The sequence below is a fragment of the Xyrauchen texanus genome, chromosome 30 (genome assembly GCF_025860055.1).
Source record: "Xyrauchen texanus isolate HMW12.3.18 chromosome 30, RBS_HiC_50CHRs, whole genome shotgun sequence".
NCBI lineage: Eukaryota > Metazoa > Chordata > Actinopteri > Cypriniformes > Catostomidae > Xyrauchen > Xyrauchen texanus.
In genome coordinates this window covers 5,154,380-5,174,727 of record NC_068305.1, presented here as the reverse complement: position 1 = coordinate 5,174,727, position 20,348 = coordinate 5,154,380, and the positions used below count along the sequence as shown (strand labels likewise).

General features: G+C 36.6%; 1 protein-coding gene across 7 annotated transcripts in view; it reads right to left on the bottom strand.

The window, feature by feature from the left end:
• Positions 1–335: 335 nt before the first annotated feature.
• The window catches only part of rps6kc1 (ribosomal protein S6 kinase polypeptide 1), a 167,785-nt gene continuing 147,772 nt past the window's right edge, over positions 336–20,348 (bottom strand). For all 7 annotated transcript variants that reach the window (XM_052098579.1, XM_052098583.1, XM_052098581.1 and 4 more), the window contains 3 exons: positions 17,043–17,125; positions 9,581–9,676; positions 336–1,133 (listed from right to left, as the gene is read on the bottom strand). In XM_052098579.1, coding sequence (XP_051954539.1) covers positions 1,032–1,133; positions 9,581–9,676; positions 17,043–17,125 — 281 coding nt within the window. In that variant the 3' untranslated portion in view covers positions 336–1,031. The remainder of the gene's footprint in view (positions 1,134–9,580; positions 9,677–17,042; positions 17,126–20,348) is intronic.

The following is a 20,348-nucleotide window of genomic DNA, read 5'->3' as shown; positions in this document are numbered from 1 at the left end:
TAACAAAGATAAGTCAGTCAGACTTAACTAAGACATATAGTCCAGAGGAGATCTCAGAGCTCAAGCCCAGTCCTGGGCACGAACCCCTCTGTTGTGGATAGCTCGCCAAATAATTTACCTTAATGCACTTCAGGGCTATATGAAACAGTAAACTTGGGAAATAACAGGGAAACTTGTATTTAATAATACATATTCAAAATATTTCTACATGTATATTGATGGATTTAATTAATGTATTAATACGGCACATTTGTTCATCCAGAAAATGCATTGTGTGTAAACGGCCCTGAGAAATTAGCACATGCAAGTGAAAGCACCAATATGATCTCATTGAGTCATTGAGAGTTTTTATTAAACACAGAACATCAGATGAGCTAGTAGGGTAAATGTGGAGTGTTTACTTGTCCACTGACCAGTATCACATATCATGCATATTTAAATGTCCCTACAACAAATGCTAAAAATATCTGTTCATACATGCATTTAAGTTTGCCAGATGCTTTTTGTAATCACAAAATTTAAAACAAGCAAAATTATTTGATATACAGTTTTGTTTGATCTCTCATATGTGTATACTGTACATTTATATAATATATATTGATGTTATAACATATTACTGTATATAATATACAGTAAGTCTAGTGTGCAGGCTGTTAGCGGAGGCAGTACTTACACCTCTGCATAAAATGTTTTCGAATCCTTAAAAAGTGACATCTGAATGGGTTTTGAGTTTTATATGGGTACATTTTAGTTCAAACAAATGTATTCAGCTCATTTTTACAAAGAATTTAGTTTTTTTCACTAGCTTTTACAATAAAACCTTTACAAAAATGCCATTTTACCTCATAAATAATGACCAGTTAACAGAACTGCAGAAAAGTGAAAATGATGAAATAAAATTGAGTAGCTGAGATTTTCATAGGCCCTTTGTAAAATGTGGTGTATGTCCAATAAACGTGCACTTCAGTATTTATGACATTGTTTTAGATGTTTCAAACAGCTCAGATGTTTCCAGTGAAGCGACTGATCGTTTAATTGTTCCAGTTCACATGAGAGAAGAATGGATGAGACTTTATATCCTCCACACCGGCCACTCCAGCACCCAACCGCTCCATTGGATTATACTGCAATAACTACACACAAATGTATGTAAAGGATAATGTACAGTCAGGCGAGGGTTGCACAATTGATGGAATAACAATCAAGACTACGATTAAGCATTACATTTATGTTGTAGTGTTGTAACCAATCACAGACATGTCTGAGGAGCATTTTAATACAATGACCAATCAAAGACATTTAGATTCAGATCTGTGGCACATGGAAATGTGTGCTGAAGGCACATCACATGACACTCAAAAAGAAGCTTTACACCCGTTTAACACCACCAGTGTTGCCAGATAAGGTGGGTTTTAAAACTTTAAAATTAAACAATTCCATTGCTTATGCAACTAAAATAAAGAAAATGTCACAAACAAACAATCATTCACTCAAATAGCCAAAATTGACAGAAAATGTGTTCAATCCTGTTCAGAGCAGCGAGCTGCCACACCCACCACCAGTATGTTGAAGAGCAAGTGATCTGCAGGTGTTTATTGTAGATTTTAGCAATGGACGTTAGTAAGGCAATCTAATAACAACAAAGAGGGGAAAGATGTAACAGAACATGTTGAAAATGGGGAAATGACAGTGAACCTCAAGTCTTGATTATTGCCAGGACTTATCCGTGTTTTTTTTCTCATGCATATTTGACGCTCTTGCAACTCAATGGAGAAATTACACCTGCCTATTGGCTAGAAGTTCAATGATGGTGGATGAGGCCACCTCAGGATATTTCAAGATTTTAGCAATCATAATCAAGTAGAGGTAGGTTTTTCATGAATGACACTACTTTAAAGCGACAACTGAATTTGCCGCACCTCTTTGGATATGCACACTTGAACGGAAATCAGCTGTGTTCTTCCCCGACATGTTGCATGAAAAAAAGTTATTTATGGGTTACCATGTTGAAGATGGTCTTTAATAACAGCCATAGATTGATAAATGATTATTGGGAGTTGGCCATTGATAAGTATTACCAAGTTGTTCAAATTAATTGCAAAATTTAATTACAAAAGGTGAGGAATCACATTACATGCAAATGTAAGACACAAACCCAAATCATAGCTATAAGCTGCTTAACACATTCATTCATTTTTCTGAATAGAAATTCTGTTTTTGTACGTCACTTCTTGTAAAACTTGCATCAAGCCCAACAGAGGTCTTATTTGAAATAATAGGCAAGTAGTTTGCACCTGTTGCTTTATATATATATATATATATATATATTATATATATATACAGTGAGGAAAATAAGTATTTGAACACCCTGCTATTTTGCAAGTTCTCCCACTTAGAAATCATGGAGGGGTCTGAAATTGTCATCGTAGGTGCATGTCCACTGTGAGAGACATAATCTAAAAAAAAAAATCCAGAAATCACAATGTATGATTTTTTAACTATTTATTTGTATGATACAGCTGCATCTCAGGTGTTCAAATTCTCAGGTATTTGAACACCTGAGAAAATCAATGTTAATATTTGGTACAGTAGCCTTTGTTTGCAATTACAGAGGTCAAACGTTTCCTGTAGTTTTTCACCAGGTTTGCACACACTGCAGGAGGGATTTTGGCCCACTCCTCCACACAGATCTTCTCTAGATCAGTCAGGTTTCTGGGCTGTCGCTGAGAAACACGGAGTTTGAGCTCCCTCCAAAGATTCTCTATTGGGTTTAGGTCTGGAGACTGGCTAGGCCACGCCAGAACCTTGATATGCTTCTTACAGAGCCACTCCTTGGTTATCCTGGCTGTGTGCTTCGGGTCATTGTCATGTTGGAAGACCCAGCCTCGACCCATCTTCAATGCTCTAACTGAGGGAAGGAGGTTGTTCCCCAAATTCTCGCAATACATGGCCCTGGTCATCCTCTCCTTAATACAGTGCAGTCAGCCCTGTCCCATGTGCAGAAAAACACCCCCAAAGCATGATGCTACCACCCCCATGCTTCACAGTAGGGATGGTGTTCTTGGGATGGTACTCATCATTCTTCTTCCTCCAAACACGGTTAGTGGAATTATGACCAAAAAGTTCTATTTTGGTCTCATCTGACCACATGACTTTCTCCCATGACTCCTCTGGATCATCCAAATGGTCATTGGCAAACTTAAGACGGGCCTTGACATGTGCTGGTTTAAGCAGGGGAACCTTCCGTGCCATGCATGATTTCAAACCATGAAGTCTTAGTGTATTACCAACAGTAACCTTGGAAACGGTGGTCCCAGCTCTTTTCAGGTCATTGACCAGCTCCTCCCGTGTAGTTCTGGGCTGATTTCTCACCTTTCTTAGGATCATTGAGTCCCCACGAGGTGAGATCTTGCATGGAGCCCCAGTCCGAAGGAGATTGACAGTCATGTTTAGCTTCTTCCATTTTCTAATGATTGCTCCAACAGTGGACCTTTTTTCACCAAGCTGCTTGGCAATTTCCCCATAGCCCTTTCCAGCCTTGTGGAGGTGTACAATTTTGTCTCTAGTGTCTTTGGACAGCTCTTTGGTCTTGGCCATGTTAGTAGTTGGATTCTTACTGATTGTATGGGGTGGACAGGTGTCTTTATGCAGCTAACGACCTCAAACAGGTGCATCTAATTTAGGATAATAAATGGAGTGGAGGTGGACATTTTAAAGGCAGACTAACAGGTCTTTGAGGGTCAGAATTCTAGCTGATAGACAGGTGTTCAAATACTTATTTGCAGCTGTATCATACAAATAATTAGTTAAAAAATCATACATTGTGATTTCTGGATTTTTTTTAGATTATGTCTCTCACAGTGGACATGCACCTACGATGACAATTTCAGACCCCTCCATGATTTCCAAGTGGGAGAACTTGCAAAATAGCAGGGTGTTCAAATACTTATTTTCCTCACTGTATATATATTATATATATATATATATATATATATATATATATATATATATATATATATATATATACATACATACATACATACAGTGCATTCAGAAAGTATTCACAGCACTTCACTTTTTCCACATTTTGTTATGTTACAGCCTTATTCCAAAATTGATTAAATTCATTATTTTCCTAAAAATTCTAAAAACAATACCCCATAATGACAATGTGAAAGAAGATTGTTTGAAATCTTTGCAAATGTATATATATATAAAACAAAAACATGTACAAAGGATTCACAGCCTTTGAACAATACTTTGTTGAAGCACCTTTGGCAATTACAGCCTCAAGTCTTTACGAGTATGAAGCTACAAGCTTGGCACACCTATTTTTGGGCAGTTTATCCCGTTCGTCTTTGCAGGATCTCTCAAGCTCCATCCGGTTGGATGGGGAGCGTCAGTGCACAGCCATTTTCAGATCTCTCCAGAGATGTTCAATCGGGTTGAAGTCTGGTCTCTGGCTGGGCCACTCAAGGACATTCACAGAGTTGTCCTGTAGCCACTCCTTGGCTGTGTGCTTCGGTCATTGTCCTGTTGGAAGATGAACCTTCACCCCAGGTCCAGAATGCTCTGGAGCAGGTTTTCATCATGGATGTCTCTTTACATTGCTGCATTCATCTTTCCCTCGATCCTGACTAGTCTCCCAGTACCTGCCGCTGAAAAACATCCCCGCAGCATGATGCTGCCACCACCAATCTTTCCTCTAGAGATGGTATTGGCCAGGTGATGAGCAGTGCCTGGTTTCTTCCAGACATGACGCTTGCCATTCAGGCCAAAGAGTTCAATATTTGTTTCATCAGACCAGAGAATTTTGTTTCTCATGGTCTGAGAGTCCTTCAGGTGCCTTTTGGCAAACTACAGGCAGGCTGTCATGTGCCTTTTACTGAGGAGTAACTTCCGTCTTGCCACTCTACCATACAGGCCTGATTGGTGGAGAGCTGCAGAGATGGCTGTTCTTCTGGAAGGTTCTCCTCTCTCCACAGAGAAATGCTGGAGCTCTGTCAGAGTGACCCTTCTCCCCCGATTGCTAAGTTTGGCCGAGCGGCCAGCTCTAGGAAGAGTCCTGGTGGTTCCAACTTCTTCCATTTAGGATGATGGAGGCCACTGTGCTCATACCTTGGACTTCATGGCTTGGTTTGTGCTATGCACTGTTGACTGTGGGATAAGGTCCATTCAGCTCAGTGGAATGCCACTTTGGTGAATTAAAGTACCAATTTCCTTAACAGCTAAATCTGTACATTATTCCAAACATTTGGCCACCAGTGTGTTTATATGTATATATGTGGTGACTCACCATAGTAAAAACGTAACCTGTATTTAATGTATCCTGGGTCAGATTTTCTTTTATCTTACCTAATTGAAAACATCATTCAAACAGAACATATATTATTACACTGGAGGAAAACATAATAATTTTTGGTGGAGGTCCAGACTTTAAAGCCTGTTATATACTTGCCCTTATATTTACAATGCAGTGATATGTAAGCACAAGTAAGCCCATTGATGACTTCCCATTACCATGGTTAGGTCAGTGTAGCTAGTCTAATAATAATAATAACAATAATAATAAATGATAGTATTTATGAAAAAAATAAATAGTAGCTGAAACACATTTAGAATTTTATCTACAACTACTGTTGTTAAAAATATGTATTCTAATCTAATAGATTTTATGTAACATATTTAATATAAAACTATAACATTTTTATAAAATATCCCAGTTACTTTTACTACTGTAAAATCGTGAAACATCTTTGTAAAGGTGATAATGTGTAATGAAAAAAGAAAACACAAAACAACTTACAAAAAAAATAAAAAAATAAAATATCATCATGTTTCTCTTTTCACCCTCAGTGATGTTTGGCATTTTGGGCTGCCTACTGTTTGAAAGGTTTTACTTGACTACCTTCATAGCGCTTTAAAGTAGAAAATTCTTACTACAAATAAAACGGTTACATCAGTTTTGAGGTCGGCACGCTGCAATATCGAGGAAAGCCCGGCTGGTTCTGGTATGCATGCGCAAAAGCTTTAATCGCACCGCAAAAATATCGCTGTGTAGATGAGAAGCATTTAGCTGAACATGAGATTATCCTTCAATTTGCTTGGGCGGGCGCTGAAAATGTTTCGATAGCACAACCATGGCATTATTCTTTTCCAGCTATCCGTGACCCAGTCTGAATAGACCGGTGACCCGACCCACTTTTGGTTCGCAACCTACCAGTTGAGATACACTGCACTAGGGAAAGCACCGTTTGACGGATGGGAGTGCGAAAGGTCAGTTTGGAAGCAGAGGGTGTCACAAATAGAGATGGCTAATAAAAGGGGTCATGTTATGAGGAATACAATTTTCCTTGATATTTTGACTATTAGAGGTCTTTCTACTATAAATACCTAATGAAAATGTCAGAACTCAAAACTTAATCCCCAATGCAATAAAAGCATTTATTGAAACCAAGCTGCCAAAATGCCTCGTTCTCTACTTCCGTAATATTGTGACGTCACAAAGGGTACTTATTAACTCATGACTGCCTATACAGCATCAACATCAATGCCTCAATTAGATACATACAAATGTTTGTGTATACCGCAAATTGTGTAGCCTATCTTTCGCATTCCAGATGTCCCAACATTTGTGTAAAATGTAGAGAGTATCGAGATTGTTTTTTTTAAATTGGCCAGCTTTCTGCTTAATTCCACATAATTGCAAAAGCAGGAAATATCAGAAGATAATGTAGAAATGGAGAAGTAGTTAGTGTTGCATTCGACACGATAGATCATGACATTCTCTTGAATATGCTAAAGAATTATGTTGACATTTGTGGAGTTGCATTGGCATGGTTTAGGTCATATTTAGCAGACCGCTACCACTTTGTCTATGTAAATGAGGAATTGTCAAACCAAACAAAAGTAAATAAATATGGAGTGCCACAGGGATCAGTTTTAGGGCCGCTGCTTTTCTACATGTATATGCTTCCCCTGGGAGATATTATCAGGAATTGTGGAATAAGTTTCCACTGCTTTGCCGACGATAAACAACTTTATATTTCTTCAAAACCTGATGAGATTTCAAAATTCTCCAAATTAGCAGAGTGTATCAATGAAATAAAAGATTGGATAGCCAGAAATTTCCTTCTACTCAATTCTGACAAAACTAATTATTGGACCAAAATCTCTAAAAATAAGAAACTACAATATAATTTGACTCTCGATGGATGTATTGTTACATCATCTTCAACAGCAAAGAACTTGTTATATTTGATACCAATCTGTCCTTTGAAAATCAAATTACCAATGTTTGTAGAACAGCATTCTTCCACCTAAGAAATATTGCTAAATTAAGGCACATGCTCTCAGATGCTGATGCTGAAAAACTAATGATTAGATTACAACTAAAGACTAGATTATTGTAATGCATTACTGGGAGGATGTCCAGCAAGATCAATAAATAAACTTCAATTGGTTCAAAATGCAACAGCCAGAGTGCTAACGAGAACCAAGAAATATGATCATATTAGCCACATTTTATCATCGTTACATTGGCACCTCTTAAATTCCATATTAATTAAAAAATTCTGTTAACTACGTACAAAGCTTTGAATGGTCTAGCTCCGCAGGACTTAAGTGACCTTCTACACGCTATATTCCATCACGTTCATTACGATCGCAAAATTCTGGCCTGTTAATAGTTCCTAGAATATCAAAATCCACAAAAGGAGGAAGATCCTTTTCATATTTGGCTCCTAAACTATGGAAGAGTCTCCCTAACCCTGTTCGAGATGCAGACACACTCCCTCAGTTTAAGTCTAGACTAAAGACTCATCTATTTAGCCAAGTATACACCTAATTTATCCTCCAACCCACAATTAGACTGCTTTAGTTGGGTCTGCAGAAACATTGATCATGACTTATAACTCTGCAATAAATTGAATGGCATCTATGCTTATATTATTTTATTTGTTTCCCTGTCTCAACCTCGGGACTCCTATCCTGAAGTCACCAGAACCGGCTGGATCCAGCACCATTCCTGGTTCGTGTTGGACTCCACTGCTACATGTCGCTGAATGATGATGACTAAATGTAGCCGGTGCCAGCCAAACATCACTTCAGTGTATTATGATGGACTTCAGAGGATGAACTGATGCCAAATCCAACCATAAGACATGGGATACTTCATATGCCATTGTCTGAACCTTGGATTTAGGATGGACCACACTGAACCTCACCGAAATTACCGGCCAGGTTGAACTGCGTTTCACATCCACGATCTCTGCCTGCATCACCTCGGTCTATTGATGGATTACGATCTTGAAATGGAATGCATAGACTAAAAATTACCAACAAAAGCCTTCATCAGCCAATTAACAAGGACAATTGCTTCTATGTGAACTTCTGCAGTTAATCCAGGATGGACTTCAAAGACATTGGTCATTAATCTTAAGGTTATTACTGTTTTGGTAAAACACACCGCAATCTTTACCAGCCCGAGAACACGCAGCCCATACAAAGTCTAGAAAAATTCCATAAAGAATAAAGGTAATATGTCTTTTAAAGAAATTGAGGAAAACTCGAGTCTCCTCATTAGTCCAAGTGTCCAAATATTATGTAAATTCTGTCATAAGACAAAATTTCTGCATTACAAAAACTGTTTTTGCGTACATTTAGCTTCCAAACCATCTCAACATTCAAGAAACAGCTGAAGACCATTCCACAAGCTTAATGGCACTTACTATATATATTTTTTTTGCTGGGACAACAAGACAATTATAACAATACAGTATGACTTGTTTTGTAAAGCTGCTTTTAACTTAATTTTGACACAGGATTAATATAAAATGTTTATTTTATTATACTTTTTTTAATGGTGCTTTGGTAAAACACGTCATAATCTTTACCGGCTTGGGAACACACAGTACATTAAAAGTCTGGACAAACCTCCATCAAGAATAACGATAATGTGTCTTTTAAAGACTCATTATCTGAAGCTTGTGTCCCAAAAAATGACACATTCCACAAGAACATGTTTCCATCAACTTTATGTTGATGCGCTAAATTAAAATTAAATAAATAAAAAAATCAGTGGATGGAAACATAGTTAATGTGGAATGTGTCATTTTTTGGACACAAGCTTCAGAGCTTCGGTGTAGCAAAGGAATATGCACTGCTTATGCACTGCTTTTATGTGAATCAGGCCTTAGAAAAAAAACGGAAAACACCATCAGTAATTTTAATCATCTCAGACAAGCAATGTCACACCGCTCACCTGCAATGTTTGCCATGTATGACCCAATACATTCTGAAAGCGTGCGGCATGACAAATCTAAAACACTCCCATTTGAATCAACAGTGTGTAACATGGTGTAAAAAATTTTTTTTGGCACACAGACAGTTGTCGTCCCTCAAAAATAAGTATTGTAGATGGTAATTCTAAAAATAATATTTAAAAAAATTTGAAAATATATAAAGGATGCACAAATCCATGGATCCAAATATTAAATGAAAAACCAGATACATCATAATTCAGTTTGAATGATCAATGTATTATTGTGTTGATGATAATGGAGTGTTTGTGCTGATGTACCTGTTCCAGCAGCGATCGTGCCTCAGAAGAAACAAACTCTGGAATATTCAGAGAAGAGTGCCTGCTAATACCAGCAGGATGGCACTGATATAGAGACTACACACACATATATACACAAACATGGAGAGAGAAAACTATACATGAACATCAATATATTGAACTATACTCAAAGGAATACTTCACCCAAATGTCACCATTTACTCACCCTCATGTCATTCCGAATTCAAATTATTTTCTTTGTTCTGCAGACAACAAAAAGTGGTCTTTGGCAGAATGTCCAATGCTCTGTTTTCCATACAAGGAATATATAAGACCGCAATAGAGTGCAACAGTGCCTGACCACTTTTTCAACCATCTTGATTCTGGAAGCTTTTCCCCCATTTATTTCCACACTCCTCTATGTCTGTCCCCTCTCGCTCTCTGCAATCAATGAACAAGTGGCTCCTGGACCCATCGCAATAAAGTCCATTCTGAATCATTCACTTTCTTTGATCCTCTATATCCAAACTCCACCTGATCTGTTGAAACCATCCCAACATTCAAGAAAAAGCTGAAGACTATTCCACAAGCATAATGGCAAAATCTCTCCTCTCTTCTTTTGCTCTAGCTTCTGTATAACTAAATATTATTGGAAGTTTGTAGTGAGATATTATAGATATTGTTGACTTCTGTATGACAAATTGCTAGTTACATTTTGAAGTCGCTTTGAATTAAAACATTTACTAAATGAGTTCTAAGGTTTACAAGTGTTTAATATTTTATTTTCTATTTGTCAATATTATGGACAGCGTTTGGAATTACTGTACATATCGATGTTGGCAAATGATGGAGAATTTGGTTAATGCAACCTCTGATTATTACATCCGGTGCAACTCTAAATGTTTTGGGCACTGGCAGATTTTGGTGGGCTTATTGCCATAACAGCCATTTTTCCACTTTGATGATTGTGTGAATCACTCACAGCAATAATAACAAGAGGTAAAAGGAAAATATTAGGGGGAAAAAGCTAAAATTCTCAATGCTTCCAAGTCTCCATAGAATGACTATTATTAGATACAATACATAAATACTGATTTTTTGCTGGGACATCAAGACAACTATAACATTACAGTATGATTTTTTTTGTGATTGTAAAAGTAGTTTATTGTGAAAAGTGCTACACAAATAAAAATGACTTGACTGTCAGAGTTTGACTAAGTAGTAGGTTGGTTAAATAAAATTAGCTCCAGTTTATGTGTTATAATGTTCAGTTTAAGATGGCATTTATATATATATATATATAAAAAAAGAAGCTATCCAGCCTGGAGTGAGAGTTTTCTATTTTTGCCGTCAAACTTAATGTGCAGTTATTGCGTCTTGCCTTTGAATATTATTGAATAGTACTGTTTGATTAATACAGTATTCCCTAATTACCAATTTCGTAAACAATGTATATGTAAAAATGTTTTATAACAAAATGTATGTTTCATGATGTAACATTTAAATGAACTAAAAAAATAAAATCTTATTTTTTCAAATGAAAAATATAATTTAATATGTCTGACACAATTACATTAGGTTACACCAAAAATTTTTTTAAAGATTTTATTGGATAAAAAGTTCCTCAGTGTAATAATTACACTTTACCACTTTTGCCAGTGTATATGCAATTTAAAGATTTTTGGCAAATGAAATTAGTAAATTCCAAGTTTTCAGCAGTTATCATCATATCATCAAGCATCATAAACTTGTTTGTGGACTTGAAGTACTTTGCAGCCTTTGTAAGGTGGGATTTAATTACCACAGAAGCACTTAAAGTCTCAACTCTCATTTAACAGCCAATATGGTAGTATGACATTTCAAACATGGACATAGTCTGCAGCACTTTTCATATGGCGTTCAAAGTGCCTCTTGATGATGTCGAGCGGTGCATTGATGCAAATCATTTTAATTAAACTTCACGATTGCTGTAGCGAAGAGGATAGCCACAGACTGCCAATGGATTAATATTGAGCAGGATGAGGGTTTAAGAGATTTAATGTGCATTGCAATGAATATGCGACTAATGGGGACAAGTTCTGTCAATCAGTCAACCTCCTGTTGAAACTTTGGGAATTGGGATCAGTTTAATGTTACTTGAAATAATTTCTATCATTATACTGTGTAAGGCTTTGTTTGGAAAATGTTAATAAAACATTGTTGCATATTGTTTTGTTTTCTTTCCCAAGAAGAAACTAAATGCATTTTGACAGGATAAGAAGTATATCAAATTTCATCACTTTTAAAATCTGCGCAAATCACGAATAATTCTGAGAAGTAATGTGATTAATCACGATTATATATTTTAATGTATGTATGTATGTATATATATATATATGTGTATAATTTACAAATACAAATCTATTATATACAGAAGCAAAGGAATGTAATGGCAGAAGAGATTTGGTATGTTGGATAAATATAAATAGACTAAGCTGTGCATTGAAAATTAATTATTGCCATTGGGGCAGTTTTAACTGTTCATGAGACGGCATGAGGGAAAAAACTATTCTTGTGCCTGATGGCTCTGGTGCTCAGTAGCACCTGCCAGAAGGCAACAGTTCAAAAATTTAGTGGGCTGTGTGAGTGGGTCCAGAGTGATTTTTCCAGCCACTCTGGAAGTGTACAGTTCTTTAGGGGATAGCAGGAGGCAACCAATAATCCTTTCAGCAGTCCAAACGGTCCTTTGTAGTCTTCTGATATACGATTTCGTAGCTGCACCAAACCAGACAGTTTTGACTGTTGAGTAGAACTGTATCAGCATCGCCTGTGGCAGGTTGAACTTCCTCAACTGGCAAAGGAAGTACAACCTCTGCTGGACCTTTTTCCACAATGGAGTAAATGTGGGTCTCCCACTTCAGGTCCTGTGAGATGGTAGTGCCCAGGAACCACTGCTGCCACAGTGCTGTTTAGAATGGTGAGGGGAGTCAATATTGTTGCGTTCCTCCTAAAGTCCACAATCATCTCCACCGTTTTGAGCTCCAAGTTGTTTTGACTACACCAGTGAGCCAGCCATTCAACCTCCCTTCTGTATAAAGACTCATTGTCATCTTGGATGAGGCCGATGACAGTAGTGTCGTCTGCAAACTTCAAGAGCTTGACAGAGGTGTCCTTGGTGGTGCAGTCATTTGTATACACGGAGAAGAGTAGTGGGGAGAGCACACATCCCTGGGGGGCACCAGTGCTGATTGTACATGTGCTGGAAGTGAATTTCCCCTGTCTCACTAGCTGCTGCCTGTCTGTCAGAAAGCTGGTGATCCACTGACAGATAGACGTGGGAAAAGAGATGGTTTAATTTAGTCTGGAGAATAGCTGGGATGATGGTGTTGAAAGCCTAACTGAAGTCCACAAAAAGGATCCTTGCATATGTCCCTGGTCTGTCCAGATGTTGCAGGATATGATGCAATACCATGTTGACTGCATCATCCACAGACCTGTTTGCTCAATAAGCAAATTGAAGGGGATCTAGAAAGGGTTCAGTGTCCTTCTGGTGGGCCAACACCAGCCTCTCAAATGAGTTCATGAGCAACAGGTCTGTAGTAATTAAGTCCAGTGATTTTGGGTTTCTTTGGGACAGAAGTGATGATTGAGCATTTGAAGCAGCATGGAACATCACACTGCTCCAGTAATCTATTGAAGATCAGTGTGAAGATGGGGGCCAGGTGGTTAGAACAGGATTTTAGACAAGTGGGCAAAAAAACGTCAGGTGCGTTTAACCCTCTGGGGTCGACGGACGCGCCGGCCCGTTCTGCTGGAAATGTTTCGTCATTACAGCGGAAACAACATAACATTCTCCATCATTTTGGGGCATACAGATAAGTGTAAAACATCATTAGAGACTACAAAGGGTCTACCTTTATTTGTGTACACTCACAATAACAACAAATCCTTGTGCTTTGTTAAATAAAGAAAATAAAAAGGGTGAGCTGTAAGCAGTCTCTGGGTTCACGAGCATATATCTGGAACACGTCACAAAAATGAACTGAAACTCCGTGAAAACTTATCACACAAACATGAAACATATGTCTAAAGAAAGCTTAAAATGTCTACTTTTAAATAAAACAATTCAAATTTAAAATTCTCCTGCAATGTAATCTGTATGAAACAAAATGTTTCTACTGGCTCAGCTATATATCTCTAATGTGATCACAACCACCAACAGAGTGCGCCATTCATACGGCAATGTGCTGAGACGATCAAATCAAATGGTAAACGCCCCCGACTGTGCCGTAAAAACAAAGTCATTCACTTTTCTGCGCATTTGAAAGACAGCATGATACACAAGTGAGAAAACTCCTGGATAGTGACGAAGAGTTACAATTTTCCTTAGAAGAAGAGCGGGACTCCAATGAACATTTGTATTTTGAAGAGAGACTTGATTCAGCCAAGGATAAAATTTCTGACAAGTAAGTCATTTAGTTTTCATTAGTAGACATGCTATTTTATAAACATTTACATATTTTACTAGTGGGACTGTTTCCAGACTTGCCAGCCAGGATTCAGAGTATTGAAATTTGAAATATATCCTAATAAGCAAGTTTTAGTTACAGTACATTTAAATGCAGTTTCTGCTAAAGCAGGTATTTAAATTGTATGCTGTATGATATAAATATGATATGTAATATGATATAAAAATAATATGAATGTTTAGATTATATGTTAACTAGTGTTATGCTGCCTCATTATCATCAACAAAGCTTGTCCTTGCAAATATGTGTTCAGTTTAAATGAGTAAAATGCACTTTAAATATGCCCACATTAGACAATAACCATCTTATAATAAGTTCTGAAGGATCCTGTGACACTGAAGACAGCAATGATGCAGAAAATTCAGCTTTGATCACAAATTGCATTTGACAATATATTCAAATATAAAACTGTTCTTTTAAATTGTTAAAATAGTTCACAATATCACTGTTTACTGTATTTTGGATCAAATAAATGCAGCCTTGGTGAGCAGAAGAGACTTCTTTCAAACAAAGTCTTTATGTAAAGAAAATGTATAGTCAGATTACTTCTTTTAACTTAAAACTTGATTTTGATCATTAAGTCTCCTCACATTCATTCTCTTAGGCCCAGGGGAGGGGTCATTTGTCTCCTCAGGTGTGAATTAAAATCAATATTCATTATAGTTCATGCCTCCTCGCATATCACCTTTCTAACACTAAAAGTGTCTTACAAAATTTCAATTACTATATTGTTTTGTACAAATGAGTGATCAGGATGGTTTTCACATCATTTTGTAGCAAAAACTCTAGGCTACAAGATCCAGTTCAAATGTCTTGTGGACAAATGTTTAGTATGTGTTATATGGCCTTATTTCAATTACTTAAAAATTTAGTTTTTTCAAAAATCATGCATACATTTTTTTTTCTCAAAAATACAAACATGTACACACATGTTGCTCACATATTATTGTAGCCTAGTTTGTGCTGAATACAGTGTTATCAGACTTTAGCCATTAATGTGTTTTTAAGCAACTGAAAAAAACACAAATGTCAAGGCATGTCAAAACTTCTCCAGGGCCCAAAACAGACCCCAGACCCTCTCAACCCGTGGGTGTAATCACATTAGGGATAATTAGCTGAGCCAGGTAAAATTGTACATTGCTTTGTTTCATACCAATTGCATTGCAGGAGAATATTTGTTTTAAATTTGAATAGTTTTATTTAAAATTAGACATTTTAAGCTTTCTTTAGACATATGTTTCATGTTTGTGTTGTGACGTGTTTGAGATATATGCTCGCGAACCCAGAGACTGCTTACAGCTCACCCTTTTTATTTTCTTTATTTTACAAAAGCACAAGGTTTTGTTGTTATTGTGAGTGTACACAAATAAAAGTAGACCCTTTATAGTCTCTAATGATGTCTTACACTTATCTGTATGCAGAGAATTTTATGTTGTTTCCGCTGTAATGACGAAAAAAACCAGGAGGACGCGCCAGCAGAGGGTTAAGGAAGCCTGAAACTCAGTTAAGGTAAGGGCCATTACATTTCCGACACACGCTCTACATGGTTGACCAATCAAAACAGACTAGGCCAGCTGACCAATCAGAGCAGATTGGGCTTTTCAGAAAGGGGGGCTTTAAAGAGACAGGAAATAAATCAGAGTGTTTGAGCCAGATGATGAAAATAGGTTTGTACAGTACGAGAAAAATTATGTTTTTAGAAAATGTAAGAATTTAACCTATTCTAGTAGACAAGTATGAACTTGTAAATTTGCATAATATGGGCTCTTTAAAGATAACTTATCTTTTTATCGTGAGTAGCGAGGTTGTTGAGCAGTCATTTGTGAGGGGGATATACATATATGTGTGTGTGTGCGTGTGTGTATGTGTGTATATATATATATATATATTAGGGCTGTCAATCGATTACAATTTTAATCAAATTAATTACATGATGTCCCGATTAATTAATCGTGATTAATCGCATTTAATCGCATATACAAATATTTGCTGAGAAAGCCCCTCATATAACAATAATTCAATATATAATGATGAAATAATTATACAGTTATCTTTAAATATAATTTTTATATATATATATTCATTCAGATAATTAAAATACATTACATTCTTGTGGCAGAAGAGTTAATCATTGATGAGATAATACAAAAAAAGGCTTTAGAATACAATGTATTGTTTACTACCATATTATTGAACATAAGCCAATCATTGGCATACATTGTCAATCAGTTCGAGATTCATTATGAGGGCTTTGTGTTTTGAACATGCTTTGTGTTTTGAACAAAGTGCTTTGAACATGCTTGTGTAGCGTCTCTGGTGCGTTGTGTCATAAAAATATTTTTTTTTAGGTCACTGTTTCAAGTTAAATATAGTTGAATATTTAGAACAAATCTTGAGGTCCCTTAGTTCGAATTTGCACTCCATCAAATGTTTTGAATGCAAGAACACAACGAATGTCTGTTTTGTGCTGTCAGGTTGTTTTCTTCACTGTATAAACTCTGCGTTGCCACACAGCTGCAATTTTAATTACTGCCCTGTGGAGTAAACAGGTGGTACTACAAGCCTGCATATCTCAGGAATCTTCCTTATTACCATCCGGGGGCACTGCAACATATGTTTCAAAATACTTTCAATTATTATAATTTTTTTTCACATCAATCTACACTCCATAACCCATAATGACAATGCAAAAACCAGATTTATTGAGAGCAACTTCAGAATATAGCTATAACAGTCAGTAAAAAAACGCAAAGTAAAGCTGTCAAAGTAAGTTTCATAGAACAAAGAAAATAATATCGGATCGACATGAAGTTGATTAAATGATGACAATCTTCATTTGTGGGAGAACTATAATTGTATCTTGTAATATTTCCTAAAAATATTAACCTTTTGGACAAAATGTTTATATCTTATATATTCAATATAAACAGTGCTGAAGTCACATCCTTCACTCCTACACAACTTGCCACACTCACCTTTCCAACTAGGAGCTCAAATAATAGCGCTCCCAAACTCCACCAATCACATGCTGCCGTCTCTTCACAGATTCCTCCCACTTCTGCGTGACACACAAAAGGGATCATGCAATCATATTATTATCCAAATAATTTATCATAATAGTGTTTCAGCTAAAATCATTTACAGAGAACCCTGCAGAGCATGTAAAAGTATAGAACTCAGAGCAACATAAATATATTTACTAAAAAGTAATTCACACATGCGACGCACGCACGCACAGACAGACAGACATGCACACACTTAATACCCACCCGGAGAACATCTTGTATTTGTTGACACGTGAAGCATATTAATGCGGAGACAGGGGAAACCTGCAAGCTCCCAATCTCTTATAATTTTACAACAGCATTTATTTGTTTATCAAACTTAAAGGCGCAATCAAATAAAACACGTACGTTTTTCACTGACTGTTTAGTGTAGGAAGCCAGAAAGCCGAGATCAAGATTAAGAGTGCCAACACAATAAACTCAGTTTTACTCTCATTTAGGTTTAAAAAATGTAAAGACATCCAAGATTTTATGTTTTTATTTTATATTATTTTTGTTTCAAAGGCAGATAGATTTGTGTCATTCACAATACAGTGAAAATACACCATGCTTCTTAAAGATAGATCCTAAGGGAAGCATATACAGTGAAACCAAAATAGGAGCAATAATGGAGCCTTGAGGGAACTAGGGTTGCAACGGTATGAGATTTTAACGGTACGATAACAGTCTCATAAAATATCACGGTTTCACGGTATCAAGGTATACGGTATTAAACAATTGCTATTATCAGTAAAATGACCCTTAAAGAGTGAAAATAGAAGTGTTTTTTGTTTTTGGTTGAACCAACGCTTTATTATAATTGAAACTTGAAACAATTTTTTAATTGAATTATGTGTAAAAACAGTCTCCCCTTTTAATGTCTCCGCTTTTAATGTAATGTCCTATGATTATTAAAAATTAACATATACTGTAGGTGTGACAGCACAGCCAGACTGCTCCTGTCTGTACCTTTAACTCAGTGGTTCTCAACTAGATTTGCTTCAGGACCCAGATTTTACATTAGAAATCAAGTGGCGACCCAACATAGTAAAAACGTAACCTGTATTTAATGTATTCTGGGTTGCATTTCCTTTTATGTTGCATAGTTTTGTTCATGGTTGTCAAGTACAAGGACATGCATCAAGTGATTTGTCAACAAGAAAAGTGACTAGAAGTTTTCTCTCCCCCCTTTTAAAAATTTAAGAGCATATTTATTTATATGAGCCCATTATTATCCTGTTTGTTTCCTAATTTCAAAAATTCAAACAGAACATACATATTACATAGGAGGAAAGGCTCCTCATTAACATGGTTATGTCAGTGTAGCTAATCTTAAATAGTAGTAATAATAATAATAATAATAACAAATTATAGTATTTATGAAAAAATAAATACTAGCTGAAACACAACTTGAAAAATGCCACTGTTGATATAAAATGAGGTCTAATAGATTCTACCTTTAGATTATTTCATATGAAACTATAACATTTTGTCAAAATATAACAGTTACTTTTACTCATAGAAAATTGTGAAACAATTTTGTAAAGGTGATGTATCTAAAAAAAAAAATAAGCGCATATCACCGTGTTGCTCTTTTCCTCAGTGCTGCTTGGCATGTCAGGGCTGCCTACTGTTTGATGGGTTCGACTTGACTTCGTAACACTTTAAACTAGAAAAGTCTCACTAGAATTGAAATTGGTCACATCACCTTTGAGAAGGGCGCTCCGCAATATCGAGTGAAGCCTGGTTGCTGTAACCAAGAGAAGAGTATAATCATGATTGCGAGCTGGTTCTGTTACACTCATGCGAAAGTGCAGATGAGAAGCCTTTAACTGATTGCGAGATTATCATTAAATCTGCCTCAGCAGTCCTAAATAGGCTATCACTTGGGCGGCCGCCGAAATATCTTCAATGGGAGAACCATGGCATTGTTCTTTCCCTGCTGTCCGTGAGCGACCCAGTCCGAATAGACCAGAGACCCAACAGTTGAGAAACACTGTTTTAACTCACACACACTCATTTATGTCAGACTCACTGTTTAACTCACTTTGCTTCTCTCTGATATTTTCTCCACTGCGTGTGCATGTGTGGGGCAAGTTGACGAGTCTGCAGTCGAGGAGGAAAGGAGATGTGCAATTGCATGTGAGATTCTCCATCCTGTTGCATTTTTTTCTCAATACCGTAGATAAGCAAATGAACATGATATGATAACTGTCAATTTTCATACCGTGGTATACTGTGAAACTGGTATACCACTGCAACCCTAGAGGGAACCCGCAGGTAAGAAGAGCTACAGAAGATGAAAATCCATTGATGCAGACTGAGAAACTTCTATTACTCAAATAAGATTTCAACCATTTCCATGGATGCCCACGTGTTCTAAAACCAGACTCAAATACTTCAAAATCTTTGAAATGTTTATCTTTCTACAAGAAAGAAAACAACTTTCTATTAAATGTTTTAAATAAAAGGCAAATTTGAAATTGGTCTAAAATAAGACAAGACTGTAGGATCAAGATAAGGCCTTTTAAGACAAGGTTAAAGAGTAGCATGCTATAATGTGGAATAGTCCATCTAATGAGGCACTTATTAATTATTGACAGGATACTAGGCCCAATAATGTCAAAAACCTGTCTGAAAAAGTGTGTGGGAATGACGTCATGGGGAGAGGCTGTAGACTTTAGCTGACCAACAATTTGTTGTAAAAAATTGGTTCAAATTGACCTAAGACTGCAGTACAAATTGGAGATTCAGATGTGTCATAAGTTGAGGGTAAAATATGCAATCTAATATCAGCTATCTTGTCAACAAAAAATCTTTCAATAATTCATAGTAGACACAACAGGATGGACAATGTCCGCAAATTCTGTATTAATAACAGAATTTTTAGAGTTCTAGGTCTATGACAATTTTTTGCAATAATGTCAGAGAAATACTAAAGACTTAGATATTTTCACTGCTTTCTGATATTTAAACAAAAAAAATTCATAAGACACCTGAAGCTTGTCTTTTTTTCCATTTTCATTCAACTCTTCTACAGGCCAGTCTGAGTGACCGGATGGTATCATTTTGGCAAGGCTCAGACTTTGGTTTAGGATATTTGGCCCTAAAAGGAGCAACAGAGCCTAAAATATTAGTACAAACAGAGTTACACAGGTAAAGATGCTCATCTGCGTTCAAGTTGTAGGAAGGGCATTCATCAGTATAAGGTTGACAAGACTCTTTAAATGCTGCAGA